Source organism: Cydia fagiglandana, chromosome 2 (assembly GCF_963556715.1).
Source record: "Cydia fagiglandana chromosome 2, ilCydFagi1.1, whole genome shotgun sequence".
NCBI classification, from domain to species: domain Eukaryota; kingdom Metazoa; phylum Arthropoda; class Insecta; order Lepidoptera; family Tortricidae; genus Cydia; species Cydia fagiglandana.
In genome coordinates, this window is record NC_085933.1 from 88,606 (window position 1) to 109,076 (window position 20,471).

The 20,471-nt window shown below is 37.5% G+C and overlaps 1 protein-coding gene across 1 annotated transcript in view; it reads left to right on the forward strand.

The window, feature by feature from the left end:
- Nucleotides 1-19,640, forward strand: part of LOC134671812 (uncharacterized) — a 33,585-nt gene extending 13,945 nt beyond the window's left edge. Inside the window, exons 7-10 of the mRNA XM_063529641.1 lie at nucleotides 12,989-13,087; nucleotides 18,322-18,470; nucleotides 18,554-18,727; nucleotides 19,032-19,640. Coding sequence (XP_063385711.1) covers nucleotides 12,989-13,087; nucleotides 18,322-18,470; nucleotides 18,554-18,727; nucleotides 19,032-19,206 — 597 coding nt within the window. The 3' untranslated portion in view covers nucleotides 19,207-19,640. The remainder of the gene's footprint in view (nucleotides 1-12,988; nucleotides 13,088-18,321; nucleotides 18,471-18,553; nucleotides 18,728-19,031) is intronic.
- Nucleotides 19,641-20,471: the final 831 nt, after the last annotated feature.

Below are 20,471 nucleotides of genomic sequence, written 5' to 3' on the forward strand. Positions count from 1 at the left end.
TGTAACAAATTTGGTTGTCATTTTATATTAAAATGGAGTTTTAATTTTAGTGATCATTTACTACATATTTTTGGCAGTAAGAATGTTTTTTTTGACGTTACATTTTACTATGTATATGTAATGATCAGTTAAATACTAGACAAATAAAATTCTGCAACCTCCACTTTATTGGTATGTAAATTGTATGCCATGCAATATTTTGGGACATGTAAGTTATGCTTAATGATACATTTGACTAAATAATATTTGGTAAAATGAAACTTGTCCAAGTAATTATTTGCTAAACAATAACTTGCCAAAAAAGACTATTGCTAACTGAAAATTTGCAATAAGTTGTTTTGCCAAACATTTTTTGGGAAATGATAATTTGGGAAACATAGTTTGGGATGTGATACTTTGGGAAACGATTTTGGCCCATTCGTTAGTAAACCTTTTTTTTTCTATTTTTGTGTTGAAATCTTAATGCGGTTCACAGAATACATCTACTTACCAAGTTTCAACAGTTCTTATAGTTTCGGAAAAAAGTGGCTGTGACATACGGACGGACAGACAGACAGACATGACGAATCTATAAGGGTTCCGTTTTTTGCCATTTGGCTACGGAACCCTAAAAAGGAGGTATTAATTCGGTTTTTTAATGTTTGATATCTCCGTCATTTCGGGATCGATTTTGAAAATTATTTTTTAATTGAGTTGTAACTTGTAAGTATATACATACAGATTGGTTCCGTCTTTGTCAAAACCCAGTTCTGATGGTGAGATTTATGAGGAATCGAGGGCACTCTTCAAATCTTGTAAGGGTGGTTCACGTTTGTATGGGAAAAATTCAAACTCTAGCTAGAAGAAGCGGCACCCCCTCATTTTGTTACACATATTATGACAAAATACGCCAAGTTTGTAATCTTACAATCTTAACTACAAGGGGGTGCCTAAACACTTTAAAATTTTTCAAATTATATGAAAAAAAAAAGTTACTATTTTTTTGATTTTTATGTAAGTAGTAGTTTTAACATTATTTGAAAGTGTGATTTAAAAGATATTATTTTGAAAGAAAATGTTTTTCTACTTCAAAACTTATACATCACATGTGCAAATAGTGTGAAACCAGATATTTAAATAAAATTCTGAATCATAAATACTCTTTTTGTTGGGTTTCAAACAACATACAAAATTTCAACGTGGTTAAGCACCCCCTTGTATAGTTCGTTTTTTTTAGCATTAGAAAGAGCTTGCAAGAAGGTAAGCGATCTTAGCATGTCTTTTAATTGAAAAACGCTTTTCAAAATTCAAAAACTATAACTTATGAAAGCAGACGAATATAAATGATCGTACTAAATTAATAATTGTTACATATTTGCCGTAACTTATTTTTAAAATGTGTTTTTCAATTAAAAGACACATCAAGATTGTTTACCTAATTTCTAATGCTAAAAAAAACGAAGTATAGTTGAGATAAATTAAGAAACTTGGTGTATTTTATCAACATAATAAGTGTAACAAAATAAGGGGGTGCCCCTTAGGAAAAAAAATGTTTTTTGAACCACCCTAACGTCCCTAACATATATAGTGATACTGGTGTATTTTAAACAAACCAAGCATTTACATTCAGAATTGTGACATTTGATGAAGTGAAACTGCTGATGATGATCAGAATGGAATTCTTCAACGACGCATAGCTCATGTTTGGGGATTTGTCCTCTTCGTTATGTATGTTAAGCACGTTAGATTTTTAAGTCATATTTTCGTGAAGCTCAAGTTCTGATGATGGGATCCATAAGGAATCGAGGGAACTCTACAAATATTAATGGCATTGTATAGTGACTCTTGTATTTTCATCAGGCAAACAAGGATTTACATTAAGAACAGTGGCATTTGATGAAGTGGTATTGCTGATGGTGATCAGAACGGAACTCCTCGACGACTTGTCTTTTTCTAATTGATTGTTAAGCAAGTTACGGCAAAACAAGCAAGATTTTGAATTCGACTTCTACCTGAACCTGGACCCGGACGCGGACCCGGACTCGAGATCGCGAATTCGGACACGGACCCGTTTTCTATTTGGTTGGTGTAAATGGAGTTGGTGAATTTTTTGATTAATTCGGGCGAAAACTGGAAGGTTAGGTATCATAAAATGTTCATGAAGAGAAATTGTAAGAGATGGTATCATTACCAACAACTGTGGAAAATACTGTTTAGTTACTCTTTATTTAAAAATAGCAAAATCAAATTGCATGATTTCATTAGTTTTCTCCACTGTACACAGAATAAGTAATGATATTTAGACTAGACAAAAAAATTCAAAATAGCTCTCCTTCTTGATGCGACTGGCAAATCATATTACTTTTTGGCAACCGGGTTTTTTAACCTAATTAGACCCCGCTGAATCCGAATTCGGTTGCTCGATCGAAATCTTGACCGGAAGTGAGATATTTGACATTAAAGGTCCGTTTTTTTCGTTTTTCGTAAATAACTCTTAAACGGTGGTGCATAGTAAAAAATGTTCTATTACATAAGTAATATGCATAAAATTGCCTACAAGAAAGATACAGTACAATTTTTCGCTAGGATCAATATTAAAAGAGATTTTAACGCGGGAAATTTAATTATAATCACTTCTAAGGTCCCGTTTTTTAGGTTTTCGTAAATAACTCATAAACGGTGGCCAGTATCAAAAAATGTTGTTAGACGTTAATAATCTATACAAAATTTTGAACAAAAAAGATTCAATACACTTTTTGCAGGGATCAATATTTCAAGAGATAATAAAGAGGGAAGGTTAATTATAATAAATTCTAAGGTTCCTTGTTTTTATTTTTTCGTTAATAATTTGAAAAGTATGACTCATAGCAAAAAAAATCTTATACATAAATAATAAACGTAAAATTTCCTACAAGAAACATGTAGAATACTTTTCGCTAGGATCAATATTTAAAAAGACAAAGCAGCGGGTAAGTTAATTATAATCAATTTTAAAGTCCCTTTTTTAGTTTTTTGTAAATAACTCGTAAACGGTGTCCCATAGCGAAATAGGTTTTTAAGAATAAATTATCTACATAAAATTTCCTCCAAAAAACATCTAGAACACTTTTCTCTAGGATCCATATTTCAAGCGATATTAAAGGAAGAAAGTTAATTACAATCAGTTCACAGGTCACTTTTTTTTAGTTTTTCGTAAATAACTCGTAAACGGTGGCCCGTTGCAAAACAATATTCTACATAAATATTAAACATAAAATTGTCCACAAAAAAGGTTCTGTACACTTTTTCGCTACGATCAATATTTAAAGAGGTATTAAAGGGGGTAAGTTAATTATAATCAATTTCCAGGTCCCTATTTTTACCCGCTGCTTTGTCTTTTTAAATATTGATCCTAGCGAAAAGTGTTCTGCATGTTTCTTGTAGGAAATTTTACGTTTATTATTTATGTATGTATAAGATTTTTTTTTTCAAATTCAAATTCAAATAATTTATTTCGGAATAATTTATGTCCATAGTTGTTAGTAACAAAATAAAATAACTTAGAGCTAGCGTTAGTACAATTAATTAATACACACATAACTATTATCACAGACAAAACACAATTATACATAACCTAGTGAGCAATGCAAACGGTTCCAGTGCTCCTGGAAGCGCCCCTGCCATCTCTCTGCAATGGTGTTCAGTATGCTGTTTGGGCTGCCACTCAACCTCTTCACTAAGGATGCCACTCTTTTGCGCAAAATAGCGGCGAAGCTGTCCGTGTGAGCATCAGTAAACATCTGCGATGCACTACAAAATCGCGGCAACCCCAACAGCATCCTAAAACCATTGTTGTACTGGACTCTAAGGGCCCTGAGCGCCTTCTGCGTGTAGTTAACCCACAGGCTGCAGGTGTAAAAGGTCTGACAATATGCTTTAAAGAGCGTCACTTTAACATTCTTAGAACACCTTGCAAACCTGCGAGCTACCATATTGCATCTGACCGCCAGGGCCCTACGCTCCCGTTCTATGTCCAGGTCATCACTCATGGACTCAGAGACCCAGTGTCCGAGGTATTTAAAACGCGTGACTTGCTTCAAAGGAACGCCATTCAGCTTTACCTGTGGAACTGAGTATGTTTTGCTACCCGCCTTGAACACGAGCAGTTCGCTTTTTGTGACATTGTACCTCAGACCATGGGCCTCCGCGTACCTCTTACAAATGCGCAGCAGTTGGTTGAGGGCGCTGACAGATGGGGCCAGCAGTACCATGTCATCTGCGTAGCTGATGTTATTGACCATTTTTCCGTCAATTGAGCATCCGCCCAAGTAGCACAGATTAGCTGTATAGCAGCCGCATAATGAAGTACGAATACGCTTGAAGCTGTAATAAAAAAGCTGCATAAGAGCTGTATAATCCTCTTTTCAGCTTTTATAACTCTTAAATGGGCACAAATTATGCAGCCTTAAGTTCACATAGCTGTTTAAGAGCATTGTAGCAGCAATTTAATGGAATTATAAGGGGTAACAGGAGTTATAAGAGGTGTATATTGACTGGGTAAGAGACCACCAGTTACCCTTTATTCAGTTAATATGTCACATGTGCGTCCTAATACCGGGAAAGATTGACGTTGGGCTGAATAAAAGATAATTTATTAACATACTTTTACACCTCTGCCTTAAAAAACATATTTATATTGAAGCAAAAACCTTTAGCGCAACAACACCATAAGTCATTTTGTTAAAGTGTTTAGTTAAATGTTAGTATATGATCTTTTATATATTAATGTGAGAAAGATGTTTGGGAATGCAAGTTTATTGACATTATATATATACATTATCTAAGAAAATTTCAATGCGCCACGAGAATAATCAGGATTTATCTAAATTAATGATATAAATAAGCTATTGTGTAAAAACTATTTTAGTGGTTTGGACGGAATTATGAGATAAAAAGTTAATAATACGTTATAGGAAGTGCTAAACTAGTGATTTAGGTTAAGAACTCATGCACGAAACGTTATTGTTGCCCCTAAAAGTTGGAAAAGTAATTTAAATTTTGTAGGTTATATACAATAAAATGGCGGTCAATGTTAAAAAGCAACGTGAACCGTTAAAATTCTAATATGCAGCATACGACTGTTATATATCTGATTAAGATACTTAAATGAACCACTATAAAGTCCAAATCGTTCTTTCGATACACTAGTGAACCTCTAAACAGTTATAAGGTATCTTGTGAACGTTTAAATAGCCGCTATACACACACTCTATGGTAGTATAATAGGCTGCTTAGCGGTAAACATGTTCAGCGCTAAGCCGTATTATGCGCCACATGTGTTCGATTATACGTCTATTGGTTTCATAACAGTTCACTCGTTCTCCCTTATAATAAGTCAGCAAAATAAAAGCTGCTTTAGCGGCAAACATCTTCAGTGATAAGCAGTATTATGCGCCACATGTGTTTCATTTATAGGTCTATTGGCTTCATATTAGTTCACTCGTGCTCCCTTAAAAGTCAGCGTAATAAAAGCTTCTTAGCGGTAAACATGTTCAGCGATAAGCTGTATTATGCGCCACGTATGTTCCATTATACGTCTATTGGCTTCATAATAGTTCATTCGTGCTTCCTTAAAAAGTCAGCGTAATAAAAGCTGCTTAGCGGTAAACACGTTCAGCGATAAGCTGTATTATGCGCCACAGGTGTTCCATTATGCGTCTATTGGCTTCATATTAGTTCACTCGTGGTCCCTTAAAAGTCAGCGTAATAAAAGCTGCTTAGCGGTAAACATGTTAAGCGAAAAGCTGTATAATGTGCCACATGTTTTCCATTATACGTCTATTAGCTTCATAATAGTTCACTTGTGCTCCCTTAATAAGTCAACGTAATAAAAGTCCACAATTACCTCCTTATACAGCACATGGCGTAATTTTATCCACTAAACAGACCTTATAACGGTTAAAGCATTTGATAACCCTTAAAGCTGTATAGGTTCGTAGCAAATATACCTTTATATCACTCTTTGCGTATTAATGGTAGTTTTCAGAGCCGTAATGCAGCTTTTAATCAGCCCTAAGCTATATAAATATCACTGAAATCTATTATACAGCTGTAGGACCACGAGTGTGCTGTTATAAGTGTCTTAATACGCACAGAGCATTAGATAGAACTAAAAGTGAGTAGTTATAGAGCTATCTGTGCTACTTGGGCGACCATGGCACTGCTGAGCTCATCCATCAGGCTGTTCACATACAGGTTAAAAAGACAGGGCGAGCTAAGCCCGCCCTGTCTTACTCCACACTCAAGCTTGTACATTTTTGGGAGCGAACCGGCCCATTTAACACAATTGCTCTGGTTTTCATACCAGTACCTAAGCACACTAATAAGCTCCCTAGGAACACTCGTTTCGGTCTCCAGTTTTGCCCACAATCTATCATATGACACAAGGTCGAAAGCCTTGGACAGGTCCAGGAAGCATGCGAATACCGGTGTACTCCTTTCATTATAGTATTGAACAGTATGCTTGAGACTCAATATTGCAGTTTCAGTGGATAAGCCTGCCCTAAAACCAAATTGAGCATCGTGCAGTTTGAGGTGCATCTTCAGTTGTTTTTCAAGCATACTGTCCAATACCTTACCAATAATAGTTCCTAAGGAGATAGGCCTATAGTTTCCGATGCTAGAGGCATCGCCACCCTTATTCTTCATAACCGGCACTACCACCGTTTTCATTAAATCACTAGGTAAGTATGAGTGACCTATACATAGAGAAAAGAACATGGCGAGTACCCTAGGAAAGTGTACACCAGCGCACTGGAGGTGTTCAATGCTCAGTGAGTCATGTCCTGGAGACTTTCCTCGAGTCATGTTCCTTATGACCTTTTCGACTTCCTTAGCCGAGAAAAGAATGTGCTGCTCATGTAACCTAGTTTGGCAGTGGTATGGTTTGCTCGCAGCTGGCCCCAGTACGGATTGCACTCTAAAGTTATCCTTAAACAATTCTGCTATCAGGGCCGGCTCGCTAACACCCTCAACGCTAAGCGGTAAGCTCGGCCTAGTATTCAACCTGTTGTTTTCCTTTCAAAAACTAGAAAAGTCCTTTTTTGAATGATGAGAAGCAATCATATCCATTTTTATCTGATCCTTATTGTCTTGACACCATTTTAGTTTAGCTTTAAACACTTTTCTAGTTTCACACATTTTTTGGTATATAGGCCCAGATTTAGGCTTACCACATGAGAACCAATATTGAAAGCTAAGCCGAGCCTCTCGGTGAGACTCCCTTACGTGTTTGTTCCAACCTGTAACGTATCGCTTTTTTAAATGATTTCTTCCAACCCCAGAATGTTGTTTAACACTCAAACGCGACGCTTCGACTAGAACATTTACAATAGACCCATATAGATCATCCAATATCTTTCTACAAGTACTTTTGTTACATAATTTATCGCTACACTCAGTTAAAGCGGATGGAAAATCAATATTTTTTAATTTAATGTTACAATAATCACTATAAATGGATATTTGATTTGAATTTCTTTCCCCCCATGTTGTATCACTACGGAGGTCACTAACCATTACACTAGGCTTTAAGATATCAAGATTACAGCGTAATTGCAATGGAAAATGGTCGGACCATAGTACGTCATAAAGGACATTTACACTGACTACAGACTGTCGCGCAGCCTGTGAACCTACACAGTGATCCAACCATCTTCCAATGCCATGAGTATCACTTACGTAGGTATGCACGTCAGAAGACAATCCAAGCAATTCTATGTCAATACAGACCCAATCATGTTCACTACAAAAATTCAAAACTTCGGAACCAAAACGAGCGCTCGGGTGCGCATTAAAATCACCTAGAATAAACACCGCAGCCGCGTCACATTCATCGGTAATAGCACGAATTTCACTTAAGCACTCAACAAAATCCGCTAAGATATCTAATGAGTCTGTTGGCACGTAAACACAGAACACTAAAAACGACCTGTTTAGTTGTACTACTTTTATAGCCGTTAGCCGCACGTTCTTACACTCTATAACTGACACCGTTTTGAATTTTGATTTACGCCACAAGATCGCCACCCCCCCATATGGCCTTTTTGCTATGAGTCATACTTTTCAAATTATTAACGAAAAAATAAAAACAAGGAACCTTAGAATTTATTATAATTAACTTTCCCTCTTTATTATCTTTTTAAATATTGATCTCTGCGAAAAGTATATTGAATCTTTTTTGTTCAAAATTTTGTGTAGATTATTAACGTCTAACAATATTTTTTGATATTGGCCACCGTTTATGAGTTATTTACGAAAATCTAAAAAACGGGACCTTAGAAGTGATTATAATTAAATTTCCCGCGTTAAAATCTCTTTGAATATTGATCCTAGCGAAAAATTGAACTGAATCTTTCTTGTAGGCAATTTTACGCAGAATACTTATGTAATAGAACATTTTTTGCTATGTGCCACCGTTTACGAGTTATTTACAAAAAACGAAAAAAAGGGACCTTTAATGTCAAATATCTCACTTCCGGTCAAGATTTCGATCGAGCAACCGGCAAATTCGGATTCAGCGGGGTCTAATTAAGTTAAAAAACCCGGTTGCCAAAAAGTAATATGCTTTGCCAGTCGAAATCGATTTTATGAAAAATATGACCAGTCTAATTACTATATATGTTCAGAATATTATTTGAATAAACTTAGGATAGGATACTTAGGATAGGAAATAAAATGTGTGTTTTTATATCTTAAAACCCAATTACTAAGTAGACTGCACATACATTAAAGTCACATTAAAATTCCATTTTGCGAAATAGAGATTTCAACCTTTAACTTTGCAAAAGTAGATAATTGAAATATTCTAAAAGCAATAAAAATAGATTAGGTTAGATTCGAGCTACAATGACATTTTGCTACAGTTGGCCTGGCTCAGTGAGCCAGAACTCACCCACTTATCCCTACTACTGCCATAAGCAGGTAATGAATTCCCAATGTATTAAGTTTAGGTTTAATAAATTATAAATATATTTTATTAATAACATAATAATATACAAATATGTATAAGCATAAAGTAATAAATAAGCCTACAGCTATTAATAATGTCCGTAATCTGTATAATCCCAAAATACGGATCCCTCGTATGTGGATGCTGCTTACATAATCTCGTCTGTCAAGGTGTTTCGGCAGGAAAGGCCTTGGCAGACTTATAAATTCCTGAAATTAGGGTTCATACCTACCGACTAGAATTGGTTTCATGGTGGTATCAGATGGGTTAGTGTACGGTAACCGATGGTCATCTTGTTTATAATCTCGTCTGCCAAGGTGTTTCGGCAGGAGAGGCCTTGGCAGACTTATAAATTCCTGAAATTAGGGTTCATACCTACCGACTAGAATTGGTTTCATGGTGGTATCAGATGGGTTAGTGTACGGTAACCGATGGTCATCTTGCTTATAATCTCGTCTGTCAAGGTGTTTCGGCAGGAAAAACCTTGGCAGACTTATATATTTCCAAAAGGGGGGTCCATACCTACCAACTGGAATTGGTTTCATGGTGGTATCAGATGGGTTAGTGTAGGGTAACCGATGCCGACCTTGCTTACATAATTTCGTCTGCCAAGGTGTTACGGCAGGAAAAGCCTTGGCAGACTTATATATTCCTGAAATGAGGGTTCATACCTAGCGACTGGAATTGGTTTCATGGCGGTATCAGATGGGTTAGTGTACGGTAACCGATGGTCATCTTGCTTATAATCTCGTCTGCCAAGGTGTTTCGGCAGGAAAAACCTTGGCAGACTTATATATTCCTAAAATGGGGGTTCGTACCTACCGACTGGAATTGGTTTCATGGTGGTATCAGATGGGTTAGTGTAGGGTAACCGATGCCGACCTTGCTTACATAATCTCGTCTGCCAAGGTGTTTCGGCAGGAAAAGCCTTGGCAGACTTATATATTCCTGACATGAGGGTTCATACCTACCGACTGGAATTGGTTTCATGGTGGTATCAGATGGGTTAAATTAGGGGTCCCGTTGGCCACCTTTGAGAGCGTCTGCCAAGCACTTCCGGCAAAAAAAATACTGGCAGACTTCGCTTTTATGTGTCTACATGTAAATTTCTAACTGCTGCCATAACTATTATTTCGGTATCAGCACCTCTAGCACAACTGGCCGCGACAGGCGCGAGAAGTGACAGATCGGCGCGACTTGGCGGCTTGTCGCGTGTTGGCAGCACAACTCACGCGCGAGAGCCGCGACAAACTCGCGATCAGGTGTCACTGTCAGAAAATGACAACGATCGCGACTTTGAACTAAAACCCGTAGCACAACTGCCTATTTTGAGACAAAATATTCTCTCGTCTTTATGTCAATCCGCGAGTCGAAGTCTACGCGACTTTATAACGCGACTCGCTCTCGCGGGTAGTTTGCTTGTACTTTTTTAACTAAACTCATGATAATTATAACTTAAAAACAAGTTTCATATATTATGTAGGTAATAATATAATTTGTATAATTACTTATTGGCCTAAGGAATAAGGAAGTATGGAACAATCACTAAATGCGCTTTACGCACTCTTATATCGATTATGCACGGTGATACCTACAAGTACCACAACACACTCATGTTTACAACTTTAATTTCAAACAGCTAGCTTGTAGGTACTCAATTAAGTAAATAGGCACATATGTAGGATTTTTAATTTCAATTCAGGTTCGTAAGTTTGTGAAAGTAATCCTAAGACTTCCTTACTCAAAAATTTCATCAACCTAACAACGGAGCCCGCTTGCTTGTACATTAACGGAGCCGATGGTACGGTAGGTACAAAACAAACTATCCAACTTATTAAGTAAGCCATAGTCTTAGTAGTAATATTTAGGATCACGGTTAGATGTCTAATTTCAACAATCTCTTACTATTTAGGTACCGTTTGGAACCTTCCCAACCACCAACAATATTTTGAAGGAGTCGTTACGCTCATGTCATAGTCTGCGTAGCATAGGTACGGTTATCATATGGTCTACCATATTGAGACTCCTCTAGATTATACCCGTGTTCTAGATGTTTCACTTCATGTTTGACAGGGTCTGATACGATCATGCTATGATACGTTGCTGTCAGCATTAGGTATGAAGTGGGCCTTGGGGAGCTAATCATGGCTTCTAGGAGTTCTAGGTACCTACCTACTTTATTTTTGTTTCTTTTCAGGTAAAAATACAGGAGAGAAAAAAAAACTATTTAATATTTAAATTAATAGTATATTGCTTTGCCTTATATATTCTTGTAATAGTCGACTTCTAATTATTAAACCTAATATATATTGACATTATTGACCTCTAGAACCACAATAGAGAAATTGTAAGAATCTTCTTTATTACCCTTGAAAAGTATTTTCCCTCTTCCTTATTCTTCGACATGCGGCGTAGGAGAATTAAATATCACCCTGGAAAGAAAATTGGTTTGTAAACAAAACAATAAAATATGGTCATGACTTCATCGAGGACTATGAAATAAGCTTTTCATATAAATTTGTCAAATCATAAACAGTGACACAGTCACACACATGCCATCCATTATTGGCACAAGAAAAACTTATGAAACTTATCTGAGAGTTACTGCGGCAGCTTAGATAGGTACGCCATGACCATTAGGGTTCTTATTAATAGTTCACTTCCTCGGTGGTGTTCTTAAAGCTAAAGCGCTTCTCATTCTCACATCTTAGTTAATTTAGAAAAGGGGACAGCTGCGCGTTTGAAACCTACAAGCTTGCCTAGTGTGTTTCTTTTCCTGACTCTCACCTTCGGGTCCCGTTGGCACGTTCCGTTAAAAATATCAATCGTGTCTAGGATAATGCTGAACTTATTCTGAAAAAAAAAACACTATTTACAACAGGAATATGAGAACAAAACCAATAATAGCAATTCCATTATTTATAGTTACTTACAAAAATATTTTATATAAAAGGTTTATTAAACAGAAATGTTTAAACAATATATAATTTAAGGAATATTATCAATATTAAGTATATAAGGCTCTATTACTTACATTTTTTTCATATTTTTTCCCGTAATTAAATATTGACAAAATTTGAAAGTTCCTTGACTTTGACAGGAAAAACTTAACCATCGACAAAAAACTAGATTTTTTACCACCAAAGAACGAATGATTTAGCGCATCCCTGGTTTCCGATTCAGTGTTGCCACTTGCAAATATCGATTTGTTTAGACTTTGATTTCGCCGGGTAACACTGACGAGTCGCGCCGCGACTTTGAGTTCTCTACGCGGCTGTTGCAGTCGCGGGTACAAGTTATGCTACGGAAATCGACAGATTTGACAGCCGCGGGAATGGCGACTCGAGTCGCGGTCTAAGTCGCGGATGCAAGATGTGCTAGAGGTGCAGATGGGTTAAATCACCCCCCTTTTTTCGCACCGGAAGTGGCCTTCTTTTTCGTACTTTCGGCAAGTTCCGCCGTGGCAGACTATCGAATTCGGACTTAGCATCACTTTTATGGGAAACCATTGTGCATTTCATCGTGGTATCAAGTCGGTTAGAAAATTTGCGGCCGGCTCTTCTACTATAACAATGTTGCTGTTTGAAGGTAGGTATATTCATTGCTACCGCAAATGCGCTAAGTGCGTTAACAACATGTAGGTAAGCGATCTTGACACGTCTTTTAGTTTTAATTGAAAAACGCTTTTTAAAAATCAGAAGAATTATGAAAGCAGAAGAATATACATAAATGTTACATACGATTTGCCGTGACTTATTTTTAAAACATGTTTTTCAATTGAAAGACACATCAAAATTTATTTACCTTTATTATAATGTTAAAAAAACGAACTATAGTTTAGTCAAATCCTTTATGATTTCAGGATTTCCTACACAGCACAGAAGTTGGCACCCATATAGACCTCAATTATTTTATCGGCGAGTCAAGAACGACACAAGATTCATAACAGTTATTGAACTTGTCTCTCATTTGACAGTGATGTCTTTGTTGTGATGATAATAACAGTGAATATGAACGCAGGTGACGGCGCAGGTGGAGTCCCCGCGCACGCGCCTGGCGCGCACCGCGTGCGCCGCGCTGGCCGCGCTGCTCAGCCACACCGGCTACACCAAGAGACCGGTGAGTTAAGTACTCACTACTCTACCATCGCAACTAGAGCCCATAAACAAGTAGTCAGTCCTAAAGGACCCCGTAGCAAACATAGGGAAAAAGTGGTTTCTGTTAAATCTCACGAAATTTTAGTATGATGTTAAATTGGCCCTCCTGATTATTTTTTTGTATGGGCACAACTCTCTCAGAAGTATACTTTCAGAAATAATCAATATAATTGTTTCATACAAAATATGTGTTTGTTAACCATTATTTACGTAATTCCTTCTCTTGACAGTTGTTGGCTGCACCTTATACGTCAATAACTGTCAGTGCGTGTCATAACAAAAATACATCGATTTTAGAAAACATGTCGCGTAAATAGAAAAATATATACTTGATTATTTCTGAAAGTATACTTCTGAGAGAATTATGTCCATACAAAAAAATAATCAGGAGAGCCAAATTAACATCATACTAAAATTTCGTGAGATTTAACTAAAACCACTTTTTCCCTATGTTTGCTGCGGGGTCCTTTTAGATAGGTGGAAACCGGCCTGTATTGAAAAAAGTCGTCGACATCTCTTCTAAATACCTAAAACTGGTATGAATGTGTTCCTCGTGATCTCTAGAATACGAATTGACCGGTTTTAGTTTATGGAGGGGGGGACGGGTCGAAAAAAAGGGGGGCAAAGATCGCGGCCGACCATCATTGATAATTGTTCACATCTTGAGTCCTATGGGACCGATCGGTTCGTGTGAGGTGCTGTTTGAAAGAGTATTAAACGTGCTATTATTGCTTCATAATAACCGTAGTCATAACTGTAGTCGTTTACAAAATATTTTAAAATACTTGATTTTTTACCGTGCATGGATGGCATAAGTACTGATTAAATATTCGTCGAACTTAATAAATTATAACTATACCGCATTTTTTTTATTGCAAAATATACGAGACATTTCATTAGCTTACCAAAAACATAAGTTTTATTGGTGTATGATATTATATAACCAAGTAACAACGAATTTTGTTCAGCATGGGTCACTACGCACAGTCACGTAAATGGCGGGCGACCGACGTCAACTTTTCATTATTTCTCGGGTTCTAATTTATTGATCAATTGGTGATAGGCACCATTTGAAAGGTTATTAAACGTACTATAATTGGTTTTTATTAACTGTAGTCATAACTTTAGTAATTTACAAAATATTTTAAAATATATGGTTTTTTTACCGTGCATGGATGTCATAAGTACTGATAAAATATGCGACTAACTCAATACATTATATCTTTACTCCAATAATATTCATACAAAATGACGTAAAATTTTATTAGCTTTCCAAAAATATAAGTTTTATCGGTATATGATATTACATTACCAAGTAATTAAGTCATTAAGTCCGCCTGTTGTACTTTTTTGTATGTGCAATCAAGTTTAAAATAAATAAATAAATAAATAATTACGAATTTTGTCCAGCATGGGTCACTAAGCGCTGTCACGTAAACGGCGGGTGACCGGCGTCAACTTTTTGTTATTTCTCGGGTTCTATTTTATTGATCAGTTGGTGATAGATACCATTTGAAAGAATATTAAACGTACTATAATTAGTTTCAATAACTGTAGTCATAACTTTAGTCATTTTCAAAATAATTGAAAACATATGATTTTTTACCGTGCATGCACATGAGTATTGCTAAAATATGCTCAACTCAATCAATTATAACTTTACCGCTATTAATGTACTACAAAATATACGAGACATTTCATAAGCTTCCCAGGACCATAAGTTTAATTGGTGTATGATATTATATAATCAAGTAATAATGAATTTTGTTCAGCATGGGTCACTGCGCACTGTCATATATATCCCAACAAACAATTAGGCGACACTAAGCACCTATTTTATTACCTAAAGACATTCTAGCCTGGCTCTAGAATAGCCACATATTTAGTCTTAGTTTACAGTTTACAGGCTCTGGTGACATAAAAGTTTTTAAAAGGTTCATCTAAAGATTTAAGATCTACAGTAGCTGTTTTGGGCGCTATAATGTATGTTAAGCTGCTAGTGTTATAGCTTATAGCTCAAAGTGAATTGAACAACCTTAACATCTATATGAGTAATAATCTGCAATTTGCACTTAAGGTTCTAAACGTGTAATAAAGTCGTCTACTTATAGCTTTTTATATCGAAATCGCTACTTAACTCTCTTGTATGACTTACAGTCGAACAGAGAAGTTATGAGTCGCTATTATAGATCTAAGATCATGTACCTAGTTACAGACGAGCGTTATTTAAAAACCGTAGTACTCTCTAATCTCATGAGGCCCGGGTCTCCTATAAACGCCATCGGCAGCTTACAGCGTCTGCGTCACGATGCTTACTATAGAGATGTACTGTTGTGGTCTGTTTTAGACGTCGACGTCAGCGTCTTTTTTGTTCAAAAACGTTGACGCTGACGCCAGACGCCGCGTACAGCATGAAATAGGAGACCTGGGCCTAACTGTCAATAGAGTCATACTTATAAGCTAAAACTACAATGCCAAACGCTAATGAATCAATAAGTAGGTAAGCAAAAACTATAAATTAGACCGCAAAATAAAATAGTAAATAAATATAGATATTTTACTCAATATTAACCTAATGTTACTATTACTATACTTAAAACCGGAATTCACGGATACTTATTGTTCACTGTTTCCAAAATTAATTGTGGTAGACCATAAATAAAAATATATTGCATTGAAATGCATTTGCAAAGAATCAGAGGCCCTTTAAAATTTTGTATTAATAATACATATATGTTATACCTATGTACCTTCTTGAGTACCTATTACAAATGTTGACCATAAATGCTAATTACCATCTAAAGCTGAAACTATCACCTATGTGGACCTACGCTGCTACTCAAATAGTAGGTAGTCACTAAACTTACATAATATTTAATTACTGAATTTTTATGTACAAATTGGACACAATACAAAATACATCTTAAATAATTACGAAAGTAACTATCCGTCAAAACCCGTTCCTTATCGCTTCCGGTGCAAAAGTGCCCATAACACTCACGGCATTACCCCGCTGAATGGCTATGGACAGCCTCTGCACCAGAAATGATTCGGAGCGGGGATCCTCTCCCTTTTGCCTGAGTCGACGGCCTATGTCACGCACAAATTGTTTCGCGTCAGCACCCCAGCAGCCCGCCGTTTCCACCGCAAAAGGGACGAAAATATAACCCGAGCCCAAGGGAACATACTTTTGGCGCTTCACCGCCGCCGGTAGTCACTTATTTTGCATCCGAGCGTGCGGCGACAAATATCCCTTTAAAGCGCTACAAGCAAGCCTTAGATGTCAAGGTGATTTTAAATTATTAATTACGGAGTGGGGTTGAACCAATATCAGCGGTCGAAAGAAACGTGTAGACGTGAGTCAAATAACAACACAGATATTAAGTACTTTATATGCACTGATCTTGCAATCATGAAAGCTACGAACTGAACGATGTTATGAACCTAGAACTGGGCTTTTGACAAAACATACTTAAGTTTCCTGTGATAAAAGACAAAACAAACAAACCATCATTTATATCGATATTTTATAACAGAACCTCACGTTTCGGAAACTTAGATTATAAAATGTACTGTCAAACAATAATAGAATGCTGCTGGTCTACCAGGCGCTCTAGGTAAAAATTAAACATTTTTTTTAATATTATTAAAATGGTTCAATTTGGGCCTCAGACTTCAAACAATCGAGTATTCACAGAAAATTTAATATGGTTTCAAATGGTATCCACCAAGTATCCGAAAAATAGAACCGGAAAAATAATGAAAACTCAACGATGGCCGGGCTCCATTTACGTGATGGTGCACAGTACCCATGCTGAACAAAATTCATGATTAGAATCAGAATCAGAATCAGAAAAATATTTATTGCCACAAAAAATACCTTATCAACTAAGTACAATATATAAAACTTAAATACTAAAATAGGTACAAATTAATTAGAAAGATAGGTAATTATAATAATATACGAATGATTGGGCAATGGGCTCCAATCTCAGCATATGCCAAGCACTCCAAGCAGAGGGCCTAGCGCTGGTTTTCAGACTGGACCCTTGAGATCGGTCGGTCGCAGTTTAACAAAATTACCGTGCTTTGCTAGGCTTAACAATTACAATTACACTTATCTTAGTTATGCAACATTATACAGCAATAAAACTTATATTTTTGGATAGCTCATAAAATTTCCCGTATATTTCGAAAACATTTATTGCGGCAATGTTATAATCTATTGAGTTAGAAGCATGTTTTACCAGTACTTATGTCCATGCACGGTTAAAATCATATATTTTCAATTATTTTGTAAACGACTACAGTTATGACTACGATTATTAGAAACCATTTATAGTACGTTTAATATTCTTTCTAATAGTATCCATCACCAATTGATCAGTAAAATAGAACCCGAGAAATAATGAACAGTTGAGGTCGGTCGCCCGCCATTTACGTGATGGTGCGTGACCCATGCTGAACAAAATTCATTATTATTTGGTTATATAATATCTTATAGCAATAAAACTTATGTTTTTGGAAAGCTAATGAAATTTCTCGTATATTTTGTAATAACATTAATTGCGGTAAAGTTATAATATATTGAGTTAGACGCATGTTTTGTCAGTACTTATGCCATTCATGCACGGTAAAAAATCAAATATTTTAAAATATTTTGTAAACGACTACAGTTAAGACTATAGTTATTATGAACCAATAATAGCACGTTTAATACTCTTTCAAACGACACCTCACATGAACCGATCGGTCCCATAGGACTCAAGATGTGAACAAATATCAATGCTGGTCGGCCGCCCCCTTCCCCCTCTTTTTTTCGACACGTCCCCCCCTCCATAAACTAAAACCGGTCAATTCGTATTCTAGAGACCACGAGGAACACATCCATACCAGGTTTAGGTATTTAGAAGAGATGTCGACGAAAATCGTGAAGGAGAGGACTTTTGTTTAAAATTCCTACACACTATTTGTCTAAAATTCTTCTAGAAATCGATTTTCGCTCTAGTAATCTCGGTTATCACTACACCTTATAAAACAAAGTCCCCCGCCGCGTCCGTCTGTTTGTGTGTACCTATCTATGTTCGTGATAAACTCAAAAACTACTGAACGGATTTGTATACGGTTTTTACCTATCGATAGAGTACTTCGGTCAATAAAAGGCGAGAGTTAGATCAGTTGGATTGTTGTGGGCAGGACTTCGACGAGGCGTTGGCGGCGCTGCTGGGCAAGACGGGCAGCATGGCGTCGGCGCTGCGCCGCGCCGCCAACCTCGCGCTCGACCAGGTAGTCGCCGCCGCCGCCACCGCGCCCGCGGTCACCTCGCTCTGCCTCTACGGCGCCGAGTGAGTGTTAACCTTCAACGTGTTTCAGTAGGTAGTGGGAGGAAGTGAGGAGGCTACTAGTTGTTGTGTTTGGTTGTCGTCAGTCACAAGAGCGGGCTGGTGCGGTGCGCGGCGGCGCGGCTGCTGGTGGTGGCGGCGGCGCTGGCGGCGGGCGGGCGCGGCTTGCTGCGCGCGCGGCCGCGCTCCGCCGCCGACGCGCGCCGGCTGGTGCTGCGCTCGCTGGCGGCGCTGCTGGATGATCGCAACCAGGACACCAGGTCGGTCGGTGCGCTTCTTTGCCAATAAACGAGAAAAATAAATGCACTATAATCTGAGCCTTAAACTGTGTATCATTTCAGTTAGCTCCTGGTTAGGTGTGAGTAGGTAGGCATTAAAAGTGGCGTTTTTGGGTGCATTTTTCTAGGGCAAGGTCCAGACCATAGTAACCCAGCATTTTATTTCCTTAAGCAATTTTGTTGATGCATGTACCTAATCGTAGCCTAACCTTTTTAGTCATGTTGATGACGGCGCTCTGACCATGAACACACATGATGATGTTTGTATGTTTAATGCATGTGGCAGAAAGTACGCAGAGCGGCTGTACGCGCTGTTGCGGCCGCTACCGGGGTTCGAGGCGTTCTTCCTGGCGGACGTGGACGCGCGCGCCGCCTGCCGGCTCATGAAGAAGCTGGACCCGCTGCTGGCGGCCGCGCCGCCGCCGCCGCCGCCGCCGCCGCCGCCGCCGCCGCGCCGGTGACCGACCGACCGACCCACGCAATACAACACAACCATGTCATTATTGTTACTCAATATCGGCCTTCGGTGCATGTTGTGATAGTTCAGTGTTTTCGTCGATACAGTTGATAACGGTGATAAATTTAGCTGTGTTTTGAGCAATAGGAGAATAACAAAGCAATTATACCTCCTGATATCGCAATAGGTTTTGATATGGATTTATTGTAGGTACCTACATTTTTTAAAATTCGTTGGCTATCTATGCGTATGCGTTGGTTGGGTACCTATCTACTTTCATTCATTTTCATCTCGATGATGAATTAGCGGATGTTTGTGAAGTGTGAACATCTTAATAGTACAGTGTTAATATACATCGAATGTCTAATGTAAGGATTTATTAATGTTCCAGTGCATTCAGAGCTTGAGGTCTTAAGGGGACATCGGAGATACGTACAGAGAGAGGAGATATGTACAGAATGTACCCACTATCCCAACACGACCTGTAACTTTTTGTTATTAATAAAATATTTGTATTTGTATTTGTACGTACCTAACACATTGTTGAATAAAGATTGTTACTAGCAATAACACTGTGTACAGGTTTTCATGTAAGTCGTGTCGTGTATATTTCACGTTTATGTAAGTTTGAGTGTATATTTCATGTTGGTGTAAAATCATGAATAAAGGATTTAAATGGATGGATAATTGTATTATTGTAAACTTGTACCTACGGTGTATGGTTAGTACGGTGTTGCGCAGTTCACGAACCCGATAAATCAGATGTAACTAGTAGTATATACCGGGTGTGGCCTGTAATACGAGCAAAAAATTAAACTGTAGGCTGTACTTCTCATACTGACCAACATTTGTTCAACAACTTTAAAAAATAACTTGTAGTTTGATTTTTAATACACTTTAAAGTTAATTCTAAGATGCATTGTATTGCGAATTTTGTTATGTTTATAGCTTGACAAGCAAAGTCAATCAGAATGATATGGCATGGCGATGGCGTTCATTGAAGATAATATTTATTTTGTATGAACATTATTTTAAAAAGTTGTTGAACAATAGTGTCACCTTTTGAGGAGTACAATCTATGTTTTAATTATTTGCTCATGTTACAGGCCACACCCGGTATACTTGTAGCGACTGAACATGAAAGGCAAGGTGACACATACTGCTATCACGTATTGACTGTAAATGACGGTAGTAGTAGGTGTCCTGCGGGTTTGCGTCAGCGGGTGGCGCGAGCGATCCGCTGTGCTCTGCATTGTCGTACATATTGTT